This window comes from Solanum dulcamara, chromosome 2 (genome assembly GCF_947179165.1).
Source record: "Solanum dulcamara chromosome 2, daSolDulc1.2, whole genome shotgun sequence".
Taxonomy (NCBI): domain Eukaryota; kingdom Viridiplantae; phylum Streptophyta; class Magnoliopsida; order Solanales; family Solanaceae; genus Solanum; species Solanum dulcamara.
The window spans coordinates 6226598-6240219 of record NC_077238.1 but is presented as its reverse complement, the minus strand read 5'-3'; the positions used below and the strand labels follow the sequence as shown (position 1 = coordinate 6240219).

General features: G+C 37.0%; 1 protein-coding gene and 1 pseudogene across 1 annotated transcript; one reads left to right on the top strand and one right to left on the bottom strand.

Annotated features, from left to right (window-relative positions):
• Window positions 1-7555: 7555 nt before the first annotated feature.
• LOC129880126 (putative late blight resistance protein homolog R1B-16) lies at window positions 7556-12150 on the top strand. The gene is made up of 3 exons (XM_055954013.1): window positions 7556-10143; window positions 10227-11381; window positions 11936-12150. The coding sequence occupies exons 1-2, from the start codon at window positions 7586-7588 to the stop codon at window positions 11329-11331; spliced, it is 3663 nt and encodes a 1220-aa protein (XP_055809988.1). The 5' UTR covers window positions 7556-7585; the 3' UTR covers window positions 11332-11381; window positions 11936-12150.
• Window positions 12151-12352: 202 nt separating this feature from the next.
• LOC129874747 (probable beta-1,4-xylosyltransferase IRX10L) lies at window positions 12353-13112 on the bottom strand (annotated as a pseudogene).
• Between the last annotated feature and the right edge of the window lie 510 nt (window positions 13113-13622).

Genomic DNA, 13622 nt, shown 5'->3' with positions numbered 1-13622 from the left:
ATAGAGGCTTCATAGACTAGATAGTGATGGGTCGATTGAGTATTTTCTTTCCTTGAATTATTCTTGTCAAACTATTTTTAATGACCAAGATTGGAGTTTGATTTGGATTGCCCGCCAAATATTCTCTTTATTTTAAGTTTTCCGCTGATTGAATGAATGAACGGATGTGTGATCAGGCTATGTGGTTCGCTTGGAAGCCATAAATAGTTTCTGAGTGCCGGTCACGTCTAGGGTACCCTCTCGGGGCGTGACAAGCTCAATTGGTGAAAGGCGATCCCTTTAAGGAGGATGTAAAGGAGCCAGAGGTTCCAGGTTCGATACCCCGTAGCGCTGTAGCGTGAAGAGGGCCGAAGATGTGAACTGGCTGACCCTGGCATAGACAATACCTGAGTATGTGGGCCCTAAGAAGGGGGTCGTCATAATTTTGAGGGCAAATCTTGTTGGAAATGAATTGAGAGAGAAGAGGGTGAAGGTTAGGGTTCTTTGGAGGTGAAAATGTGCAGAATTTGATCCCAAAATATTCCAAGTTCATGTATATATGTTTAGAGAAAATGTCCAAGTTGCCCTTTATTAAAAATTTGGAAAAATGGGAGAAAAAACCTGCAAGTGAAATAGTGGTGTATCGCGCCAAGGGCTAAACTACTGAGGCTAGTTTCTGGCGCTATAGTGGTGTCGGGCGCTACAGGAGCTCCAGGCTTGAATTTTCTGTAGTGATAGTCTATAGTAAAATGGTCATAACTTTTGACTCCGAACTCCAAAAGATGCAATCTTAGTGGAGTTGGAAAGAAGACTCAAAAACCTTTAATTTGATAGGTCATGTGACACCCAATTAGTTATATGCTAGGAGATATGGTCATTCAAAGTTGACCCTTATACGAAGTCATCCGGAAACTTAGCCGATAGAAATTATTTGAAGTCGGCTTGGTGTTAGAGATCCCTTATAATCCTAAAACACATATAATACACTTAGAATATTTAGGAATTTATCCTGGCTCATATATAAAATTACAAGTCATTCGGTTCGAGTCTACACACATGTGAAGAAAGGTTCGAATATTTGCAGGAAAAAAAAACTGGGTGTTACAAGTGAATAAGTCTCTATTCAATGGTTCAAGGTATCTAATGGAGGGTGAGTCAAACCCAACATAAATGCCCAACCTTCATTGAGGGCCTATCTTTGTACGTTGTGGTGGTGCTACAGGCATATATACGGCACAACAAAAATTCATAAATGGACTATAGTTGGCTCATGACCAAATACTAATTGTGACGGAAAATATTTATTATAATGTGTCGGTCTGAGACGGACAAGTGCTGCTTCTTGTAAGATAGCATGACCCCAAACAGTAATTGGCAATTTTGTTTTCATTAGTAGAGGTCTTGCTATTAATTGTAGGCGCTTAATAGATAACTCTGCAAGGTCATTTTGAGTATGAACATGAGCAACATGATGTTCAATTTTTATCTCAATTGATAAGCAATAATCATCAAAAGCTTGGGATGTAAAATCTCCAGCATTATCAAGGCGAATGGCCTTAATTGGATGATCTAGGAATTGCACCCTTAATCTTATTATTTGTGCTAACAACTTCGCAAATGTCAGGTTGCTAGATGATAAAAGGCACACATGAGACCATCTAGATTATGCATCTATGAGGACTATAAAATATCTAAACAATCCACTAGGTGGATGAATAGGTCGACATATATCTCCATGTATATGCTCTAAAAATATAGGAGTTTCGATGCCAACCTTCAGGGTCGATGGGCTGACAATTAATTTGCCTTTATAATATGACACCCCGGAATTTTTTTCGCTAAGATTCGAATATTTCTTCACGTGAGTGTAGACTCGGACCGGAGGACTTGAAATTTTTCACATGAGTTAGGATGAGTTCCTAAGTAATTAAAGAGCGTTAGAGGTGATGTGGGGTCATGAAGGACCCCTAGGACCAAATCAAGCCAAAAGGTTCGTCGTGGCTAAGTTTGAGGAGGGGTTTGCATGAGGGGTTGACTTTTAACGACCCTATATTTTGATATATGACGATCTGGGTAGCCCACGACCTATTAAATTAATGGTCATCGAGTCTTCTTTCCAACGCCACCAAGAATGTAAATTTTGGAGTTCGAAGTCGAAAGATATGGCGATCCTAAGATGAATGAGCACAACAGAGATTTTCAGGCCTGGGGTTCAACTACTGGAAATCTGGGCTTGGCGCCGTAGTGGCGCAATGCGCCACTATCGCACCAGGAACATGCCTCAGTAGTTTGGCCCCTGGCGCGATGCGCCGCTAAAAGTTGTACAGGGTTTTCAGGCCAATTTTCCAGAACCCAGAAATTTTGGCCTTGGCGTTGTAAAGGCGCGACGCGCCACTATCGTGCCAGAAACATGCCTCAGTAGTTTGGTCTGTGGCGCGGCGTGCCACTACGAGGTGTGCAGGTTTTAGGCGTAATTGGTCTGGCGCTGCAATGGCGCGACGCGCCACTATCGCGCCAGGTGCATTTTTAGCCTATTTTCAGAACTTTTGAGGAGGGGTAATTTGGGAACTTACCCAAATTATATATGTATCACCCTAGACCATTTTGGGATCATATTATTACAGCCTCTCTTTCTCTAAAAATCCCTAGGAGCTTCTCTCTCTTCTTCTTCTTCTCCATTTCCAACAAAAAGAGTCCAAGAGCTTCAAGGTTTGAGTCCTCCATTGAAGACCCAACCACAAGGTTTTCTTCAAAGTCTTAAAACAAGGTATGTAAGGCTAACCCAAAATATGGATTGATTTCTTCCATATGCCCATAGATGTGTTGGTTAGGACTTGTAAAAGAGTTGCACCTTCTAGAAAGGTTTTCTTGAAAGTTTTCCCTAAACTATGAAATGTTTTTAGATACAAATGGTTGATTGATAATTTTAATGACTTGAGCTACCAAATAGTTGTTTTTCATATTATTAACTATAAATGTATCTTTGTATATAGATTTATAGGTATTGACGATATTCTTGAGTTGAGTTTTGTTGAGAGTATGGGTTCATGTTTCATTCAAATGAACCCAAGATGAGATTTCTTGTTATAAATGTCTTGAGGTTGAGATAGATAGTTGTGTGTATATATGTATTGATTGGGATGAAAAGAATGAATTGGTTAGTTAAGAATGTCCCTTTGCTTCTATAAAATGAACATAGGACAAAAATAAGGATTTTGGAGTAGATGTTTGATGAATGATGTGATGATAATGTTTGATGATGATATAAATAATAATATATGATGATGATGTGATGATGATGTTTTGATGACGATGTGAGGGATGACGTGAATGGTGCTTATTTAATATGTGTAGAATGATTGATGAAGAGGTATATTGATGAGGATGTTATGTGATGAAGTGGATTGGACTCTAATGTGATTTTGTGGTATGTGATGTGCATAATTTGAGTTGATTGGAGTCTTAGGAATATTTTGAAAATAAATGATCTTTTGAGGAGGAGCTTTAAATAAATTATTTGTGAACCTTTTTGCATAAACTACTTATACACTATTTTGAGTCTAAAGAATTATTAGTTTCATCTTTGATTTAGAAAGGAGTTTAAGTATGAGTTGAGTATGAGGAACCTTTAAATGAGTTGAGTATTTTTACATTAAAGTATCCATTTTGAGTTTGAGTTGAGGAGTTGGAATTATATTTTAATGTACATAATATTTTCTGCATTCATTGAGTTGAGATTGTATAAATTTTTAAAGAGAAGAGTTTGATAATTTGAGATGAGTCAATTTGAAAGAAGGCCCAATGAGGCTTGATTGAGTTGAAATGAGAACAGAGTTGATGAGGTGGCAATGTACCACATGAAACTAGCCGTGAGGGCTTGTTTGAGATGATTGGAGGAGTTTTATGAGCATGGAGTCATGGGAGGAGTATCGAGCACCGAATTGGGCAAGAGTATAGTCCATACTCGAACCCAATACCTATGTTGCCAAACGTAGGGGGGATTGAACTGTTAAAGTCGGATGCTTCCCCGAGAGATTTGTCCTGACATTATAGGACTTGGTTGGATTGGATCTATGATTGGTTGATTCGTTCATACCCTAGCAAAGTATGAACAGACGCGGAAACAACATCGGGTTGTTGTACTTTCACTGGCTCATAAGTGATGGTTGTCGGTTAAGAGAAACTCTCATTTAGGTCTTGATAGTACTTTGAGTCAATTGAGTTGAGTGAGTTGCTATATGCTTATGAGTTAGTCCTGTCTAAATTATTTCTTGTTAGACTTAGGACACTTGAGAGAGTTGTTACATATTTATGGAGTTGAGTCCTTTGAGTTGAGTTGTAAAACGTTGCATAATTTAATTTGCATATTTACTGAGTTGAGTCCCTTGAGCTGATTGTTGAGTTGAATGTTGAGTTGATTGTATATGGTCGTATTGGATTAGATGAATTGTGATTGGATTGAATAGAATGGTATGTGACTAGATTTGATTTGATTATTGAGTTGATGGTTGAGTTGATTGTATATAATCGGATTGTACATGATTGAAAGGGATCGAATTACAAATGATTTGATTGAACGGTATTACACATAATTGGATTGGATTGTATGGTATATGATTGGTCTCTGTCTAAACTGTATCCTTACTTTAGATTTACGACGCCTTATTTGAGTCTCTCTTATCTTTCTGATTTGAGATATGTGGACCGATGTTATTCTTCCTCGAGGTATGTTTCATTCTGCTATATTACATACTTGTACATTCCACGTACTGACGTCCATTTGGACCTGCATCATTTCATGATGCAGAGACAGGTTTAAGAGATCGTCAATAGGAGCATCATTGGGGATCTATTCGCACTCAGCGTATTGGTGAGTCTTCCCCTACATTCGGAGGACACCGTCCGTGTATTCTTGCATCGAGTTAGCCCTTTTTGTTTTGATTTGAGGTAGCCATGAACATGTCATTGGCCCCAATTAGATAGTAGTGATAGAGGCTTCATAGACTAGATAGTGATGAGTCGATTGAGTATTCCTATCCTTGAGTTATTCTTGTCAAATTATTTTAAAGACAAATATTTTAGTTGATCTATTGGCCCATGGCCTTTATTCTTCGAGTTGGATGGGTGATTTGAGTTGCCCGCTAAATTATTCTTTATTTTTAAATTTTCCGTTGAATGAATGAATGAACGGATGTGTGATCAGGCTATGTGGTTCGCTTGGGAGCCAGAAATGGTTTCTGAGTGTCGGTTACGTCTAGGGTACCCTCCCGGGGCGTGACATATAACAAGCAGCACATGAAAATTCATCATTTGTAAGAATCTTCTGGTTCCTTAACGGATGTCCAGTTGAATTTTCAAGGATTCGTCTCATCATTATTTATCCAGGATGACCTATTCGATCATGCCATAACACAAATGTATTTAGATCAGTAAACTTCTGCTTTACAATCATATGTGCTTCAATTGCATTAATTTTTGCATAATATATGCCAGATGACAAAGTTCGTAAGTTTTCCAAAATATAGTTATGGCCTGAGACATTTTTGGTTATGCCAAGATATTCAGTATTCATTTTATTTAGTGTCTCAACATGATATCCATTTTTGCGAATATCTTTAAAACTTACAAGTTTCTTGGGGATTTAGAAGAAAATAGTGCATCTTCTATAACATTTTTTGTCCCCTTAGGCAGAATTATAGTAGCTCTTCCCGAGCCTTTAATCATTTTTGAATTACCAGATATTATAGTAACATTAGCTTTTCTTTTAAGCAAATTGAAAAAATATTTCTTGTCTTTGAAAATAGCATGAGTTATTCCACTATCAATTATACAAATATCCTCTTGATTGATCATTGATCCAAACAAGATTTGAGGCATTTCCATATTTTCTTCAATAAGTATTAAAACAACACAAATTTTATTTATTTACATGGACAATAAAAATACAAACATAATATTTAGTACAGATAAATAAATAAAAAATTATTTACATATTGTTAATATTATCGATATTCATATTTTCTTTTGAAAAATTAAAGAAATCAGTTATATACAAATGCATAGGCTCAATATTATCCTCAGAGATAAAATTAATCTCTCAATTATTTTCTTCCCTTTTCAAGAATGTCTGATATATACCTGAACCAAGCGTTTTGACGACCGGCAAGACCGCGATGAGTGCCCACACCTCCATATCTATGACATACACTTTCTGAATTTTTCTTTGGTAAAGTTTCTAGATTTCCCTTTTCAAGGATGCCTGATATACCTGAACCAAGCGTTTTGACGACCGACAAGACCGCGACGAGTACCCCACACCTCCATATCTATGACATACACTTTCTGAATTTTTCTTTGGTAAAACTTCTAAATTTTTACCCTGCCTTTTATATTGTTGATCATTTCTCGGTGCCAGCCGAGTATCATGATTATAATTTCTTTTTCGTCCATGACTACGACCACGACTCGGCCATGACCTCTTTCTCGTTGGTTATAATTTGCTTGATTCACTTCAAAGGAGTGGCAAAGAACCAACGGCCCGACTATCATAATTTTTCATTAATAATTCATTAATGTCGTTCAACAATAAGAAGGTGAGATAGTAATTCAGAATATTTTGTAAAATGTTTTTTGCGATATTGCTGCTGCAGGAGCATATTCGTGGGTGGAAATGAGAAGTATGGTTTTTTGAGTTTATCTTGCTCAATGATTTCGTCTCCGCATAAATTTAACTGAGCAATAATTCTAAGTAAGGCACAATTATATTCAATTATATTTTTGAAGTCCATTAGTCTCAGATTTAACCAGTCATGACGTGCTTGTAGAAGCATGACCAACTTCAAGTGGTCATATCTTTCTTTAAAAAAATTTCACAATTTCAGGGGATCCTTTAATGTAAGATATTGTAATTTGAACCCCTCGTCAAGATGGTGGCGGCAAAAAATCATAGTTTTTGCACGGTCTTGACTAAATGCCGTGTTATCATCTTTGATGGTGTCTCTCAGACCCATCGATTCTAGATGAATTTTGGCATTTAGTGCCCATGAGGAGTAGCCTTTTCCAGAAATGTTCAAAGCCACAAATTCAAGTTTTAAATTATTTATCATTTTATGAAAATAAAATTGAATAAAATTTTTACCACTTTTTGTTACCTTAAAAAAATAGCCGGAGCCTTGTGCTGATAATGTGCTATAAAATTAACTAGCTGGACAATTTAAGAAATGGAGAATAAACGGGGAAAAAAAGGAAGAATGGAAAACCGAAAAAATGTAAATGTAATGCAAATGTTCTTCCGTTTGTATCTCATTTCAATGCCAAAAATTGATATTATATAGACGAAGAAATAATTAGAAAAATAAAAACTAGTGGGTTGCCCACTTTTAATAATCCTCACTGAATAAAATAAGTTAACTAATGGACACCAATTCTCCATTTAGTTTCTATAAAATGCATTATTGTTTCACATGAAGATCCAGTGATGGGTATGCTCTTTAATTATCCTCAAAGTCATCTGTCATTAATAAGTCTATTAATTCCCTAACACAACCATTTAGAAACCAAAAGAGTAGAAAGAAAATTGAACTCCTTCAGCTAAATTTCCGAGTTGATGTCTTCTTCATATGAGTATTTTTCTACAGGGAGATATTATGACCTTTCTCGTTTGGAAAAGCTTGGTCATGAATGGGATTTAGGTATCGGAAGCAATAGACAGTGTGAAATTGATGTCATCTATATCAATCTTAAATTCGTAGATATGTTTCTCAGCTTGCAGAGCTTCACAACTGTATGCTACGATGTTACACAGCAAATCCAAGCTCTTTTTCCTTATGCTGAAGCTGAATTCAAAAGAATCAACTATCCCATCGATGTATATGAGTTGAGTAAGTTGAAAGAAAAGATTTTGGGGATTAAGTTGGAATTGGGAGGTAAATACTCCTTTCCCGAAGCATTACTACCACTTTCCTCCAACGTTGCTACTCCCGAATTTATAAAGAGATTCATTGATACTGTTGTAAGAAATCTCACTGATTTATCAGAGATTTGTGATCGTGATACTAGATCTCCTTTAGTTCCTTGCTCCAGCGGGCAACAAATGGAAGAGGTTGTAAAGCAGTTGAAATTGTTGCGAAATTTTGTCTACTTTATATCGGACAGATGCACGGATCCTCAAAGCCAGCATACCTTCTTCACTCATGTTTTAGTTGTGGCTGGTCATGCAGCAATGATTTCCTGGTTGGATTTGCCAAGCCATTGGAAAGAAGAATACTCGGCTTCAGCTAAAATGAATGCTTCATTTTCTGACCTTCAAATGAGGATTCAGCCGAGTCAACCATGTATCCGCAAGATCTATGTTGATGTCCTGCAAGCTCTTAAATCAGGATGCCATCCAAATAACCAAGCTGAGCATGTTGCTGATTATAAATATGGCTTTGTGGAGACTCTCGTACACCATTTGGAAGAGCTACCTATTACTTTCAAGGATCAAATGCCAATGCTCAACGATTTGAGAGTCAGTCTCATCAATTTACCAAGAGAGGCCCTTAAAGATCTTGATACAGCAATTATTGATGCAGGGCTTCTAATTTACTCGTTGTATGACAGCGTGGAGGAGAAGGAAGACATGGCTGTTGGGGAGTTAAACCAAGTGCCAGTCCTTCACTTCTCAGGTGATATTCAGAGTAATCAAGCACTGATCTACCTCATCACACGGAAGTCATTTCACTTCAAATTACCTAAGATTGATGGGCTGGGATCTATTGACATCATTTTAGACCACCTGAAGGAGTTGCTAAGCCGCAACTCAGACGTACTTTCTTCTATAAGGAGCCAACTTCGGACAATTCAGCAGCAACTGGAGCACTTTCAGAAGCAGCATGTTGGATTTGAATCTTTTGCGATGCAGATGATTGCTAAAGCATATGAGGTGGAACATTTGGCTGTTAGGAACAAAGACATTCCTGAGTGGTGTCTTCTTCTCTGGACCGGGGACATCATAGAGGAGATTACACTACTCATAAGGGAAGTAGCGGAGATTTATGAAAACAAACTCTCTGACTTGGTATTGCATAATACCACAGATGTTGCCAGTGCTCATACTTCAGAATTTGCTAGGCTTACAAGCATAAGGGAAGAGATGGTTGGATTTCAGGAGGTGATGGACACTCTAAGACGGCAGCTAATCAGCGGATCATCACACTTGGATGTCATCTCAATCGTGGGCATGCCTGGATTGGGTAAGACATTTCTAGCTAACAAACTATTTTTTGATCAGTTAGTCGTTTCTCATTTTGATGTCCGTGCACAATGTTGTGTATCTCAAGTTTATACACGCAAGGACTTGTTACTAACCATTCTTCGTGGTATTAAGAAGGATACAATTATAAGTGATAAACTACCAGAGAATGAATTAGCAGATAGGTTGCGCAAACTTTTATTGGTTCAGAGGTACCTTATCCTCATTGATGATGTCTGGGAAACTGCTGCATGGGATGATCTATACCCTTGCTTCTGTGATGCGGATACAAATAAACGAAGTAGAATTATCCTGACAACTCGGCTTGGTGATGTTGCTTCCCATGCTAAACTCGTAAGTGATCCTCATTTTCTTCGACTGCTTACACCGGAAGAAAGTTGGATGTTATTGAAGGATAAGGTGTTCAATACAAGAAGTTGCCCCCCTGTCTTAGAAGATGTTGGCCGAAAGATAGCACAAAAGTGTGGAGGGCTACCTCTTTCAGTTGTCCTAGTAGCAGGTATTCTCGAAGGAATGGAGAAGGAGAAACATTGTTGGGAACAGGTTGCAATAAATTTAGGTTCACACATCCAGTCTAAGTCGGAGGATTTAATAAATCTTAGTTACCAAGATTTACCATTTCATTTGAAACCTTGTTTTTTGTATTTTGGAGTATTTCTAGAGGATGAAGAGATACAGGTTTCAAAGTTGACATGGTTGTGGACTGCAGAAGGTTTGGTAAAAATTCATAAAGAGAAGCTTTCCGAGGATATAGCAGAGTATTACTTAAAGAACCTTATTGGAAGAAACCTCGTGATGGTTTCCAAGAAGAGTTCTGATGGTAAGACTAAGGCGTGTCGCATTCATGACTTGTTACTTGATTTTTGTAAGAAGAAAGCCAAGGAGGAGAACTTTCTACAATGCATAAAAGGGTAATACAATCTAATATTCTTCTAAGTAGAATCAATTTTATCTTTTAAACATATTCTGATCATACTAGTTTGTCTATTAACAGGGACAATGATAATATGTGTCCTCCTCCTATTTCCTATCAGAAGATTAACATTCCACGACGCTTATGCCTTCACTCTCAAGGGAATAATCTTGCAGAATGGAGTTCGATTTGTTCAGATGTACAATCATTCCACTTGATGAAGGGTACACAAATTGCATCATCATCAATACACAATGCATCATACACTTTTAACAGCTTCAAGTTTCTGAGGGTGTTAAATTTGGAATTCACTGTAATTGATTCTTTCCCAGAAGCGTTAACCTGCTTAGGATATGTTGCTGTTAGAATTGCTGATGATTCTTCATTATCATTCTCGTCCAATCGTTGGAACCTTGAAACTTTGATAGTTAAAGGAATGGGAAGACGAGTATCATTACCAGACACACTTTGGAAGATGGTCAAGCTGCGCCATCTACATGTATATAACAGTGCTATTATCCCTATACCCATTGTTCATGAAGAGCTCCTTAAGAGTCCCCCAAAAATGAACGAGTTGAGAACTCTTTCCTCAGCATGGTTTTCTTGTGTGGAGGACGCGAATAACATATTGGTAAAGACACCAAATCTTCAAAAACTGCGATGTGAAGTTTTGAGATGTTATGAATATTCCCCTGCATTTAACAATCTTACTAAGCTTGAAGTGCTCAAGTTTTCTTGGGGTTGTTTGGGGACCTGGGCCACCAATCTGAAATTTCCATCAAGTCTTAAGAAATTAACACTACTCAATGGTCCTGTAGTTATACCTGATCAGGTTGCAACCCTCCCCAGCCTTGTGGTACTCAAACTGCTAAACGTTTCCATTAAAAGAAAAGTATGGGAAGTGACTGATGAGCAGTTCCCTCGCCTCAAATTCTTGAAACTACAAAATGCTTCTTTTTTTGAATGGAATGTTTCAGATGATGCTTTTCCATGCCTGGAACACTTGGTGATAAGAAGATTGCGACATCTTGAGCAGATCCCTCCTCGCTTTGCAGACATGCTGACTCTAAAATCTATTGAGGTGATATCATGCAAAGAATCACTTGTTGAATCAGCCAAGGATATCCAGGAAAAACAAGTTGAAGAAATGCAAAATTGTGGTTTCAAACTATTTATCCAGAAGTAGAACAATCATCATACCTTGACCCTCAAATTCAAGCTTGATTTGGTTATCAGGTACGTACACAGTTGATCCACTGCAACCAAAGTTAAATATGTATCTTTATATATGTAATACATTCTAGAGTTCTTTTTCCTTGACACTTTCCGTATTAGCTTAAAAACATTTCTGTAACAATCATTCACTCTTGGATTGATTACTAATTTGATAGTTTTTACCACACACTAATAGAATCATAAAGGACCAAATTTTGACAGGATTATTTTCCATTCTTTCTTCTTCTTTTCGTTTTTATGCTTTAGTTTCTTTTAGATCAATACTAAGTTTTGAACTTTCTGTATTGCTATTGAATCTGCTCAAGTCTCAAAGAGATATTAATAATGCCGTTTGATTCACCATTAGCTTCATGGAATAGGGAGAATACTAGATAGTAGTACTCGATTTTGGACACATGGCAAACAAATAAATAGATTACCAAATAAATCTCAAATATTAGCTCTTTTTCAAATGTGAACTATTTTATGAATAGGATGGAGGCCAAGTATTCGAGCTTTCACAAAGTAATTGTTCAATTGAGTTGTTGAATTATTATTTTTTTGGTTTGTTTTAGGGAACAAGGAAGCAGAAGAAGAAAATCTTGAGTCAATCCTCTATTATGTTATATTTTCTGTGTTCAATCTTTTCTGTGTTTTTGTTCTCCAAAACACATATTCTACTGTGTTGGAGTTCAGAATTTTTATATTGTTATTTAGTAGTGATTATATATATCCCTGTACTGTGATCCAATTTTTGAAGATGACTATATTCTACTGTAATATACAACATTGTGTGTCTATTCAAATCTCTCTCACATGTTCTGTGCCATTGTTTTTCAAATTATCATCTATGTCATAAACATCATTTAATGAACGAAACTCTTTCTTCTGTGTATAAATTAACATAGAATTAATGAATAAATATTATACGCAAAAAGGAAGTGATCAAATCAAGGGGAAAAAATGTGTAAATCTGGAGGTGCAACTTGATCCTACCAAGGTTTAAGATCACCAACTGGACCAGCCGTCCAGTTTAAGACGTTGTTGTCTCTGTATATGGTCTTGTGATGATGGGGTAATTTACGAGCAAGTCCATTCAAGATTTGGTGGAAAGCACCACCTGGTTTAGCAGGTTGTAGAAATAACATTGCCTGCTTCATTGAAGGATTGGCAAGCAATCTCTGCTTCCTCAGTATTTCTTGTGGTGGAACAGAAGTGAGAATGTTATCCAAATATGGAACATCCTTCTCCGCTACGAAAAATCCAATATCTTCCCATGGAATCGCATCAGCAAATGGCAAGACAATGTCATCTGCTGTTATAACGGGGATGCATCCGAATACAACAGCTTCAACCAATCTTGGACTCCATGGAGCCCATCCGAGAGAGCACAAGCAAAAGATAGCTCGCTGCATCTTCGTAGTATGTAGTTGGATGATCTGTAGAAATATCAAAGAGTGGATTGTCCTTAATGTTCTTCCACACTGCTGCTCGAGCGCCTCTTGCATAGTACCCGCCTTCAGGATCATTTCTTTTGACATAAAACAATCCTCGGAAATAGACAAATATGGATCTTGGAGTATCAGGAGAGATCAAGTGGGATTGAATTTTCTATGGAGAAGCATACGTAGGAATAGTTATCGATCCATCCTTCAAACAAATATGATTCCGTTGTCCAAAAGTTTGAACCAAGGTTGCACGTTGGAGCAACGGAAGAATTTCCCTTTCAATAGCTTTCTCTTCTTGAAAATGGAAACATCATCTCCCATCATCTTGTTTGAATTGGTGGAAAGTTGATAAATGGAAAAGAAGGTAATATTCATGATTTATATATTGATATTGGGTTGTATACACGGAATACAGGTGGAAAACAATGTCGTATACATTGATATACAGTATCTATATAGTCTGATATGCAAGAAAACAATATTGTATTCACTGATATACAGTGTAATATACAGTGATGTACAACAGATATAGGGAACAAACAGATGGTATATTGTATATAGTTTATATATATTCCGATATACAGTGTGTATACAGCTGCGATATACAGTGGAATTGTGCTTAAGGCCCAAAACACAGATGGCCCAACAGCTTAATCCAGGCGTACAGAAACTAACTGTCGGGCAATATTTTCATGTGTTATTTATTGTTTATTTATATTAATTCGGGTTGTAATAATTTATTCACTTATGTTATTTATGCTTGCTTAGGTATTAATTTAATTTGTTTTAACTTAATTAGATTCTCCTAAAGATA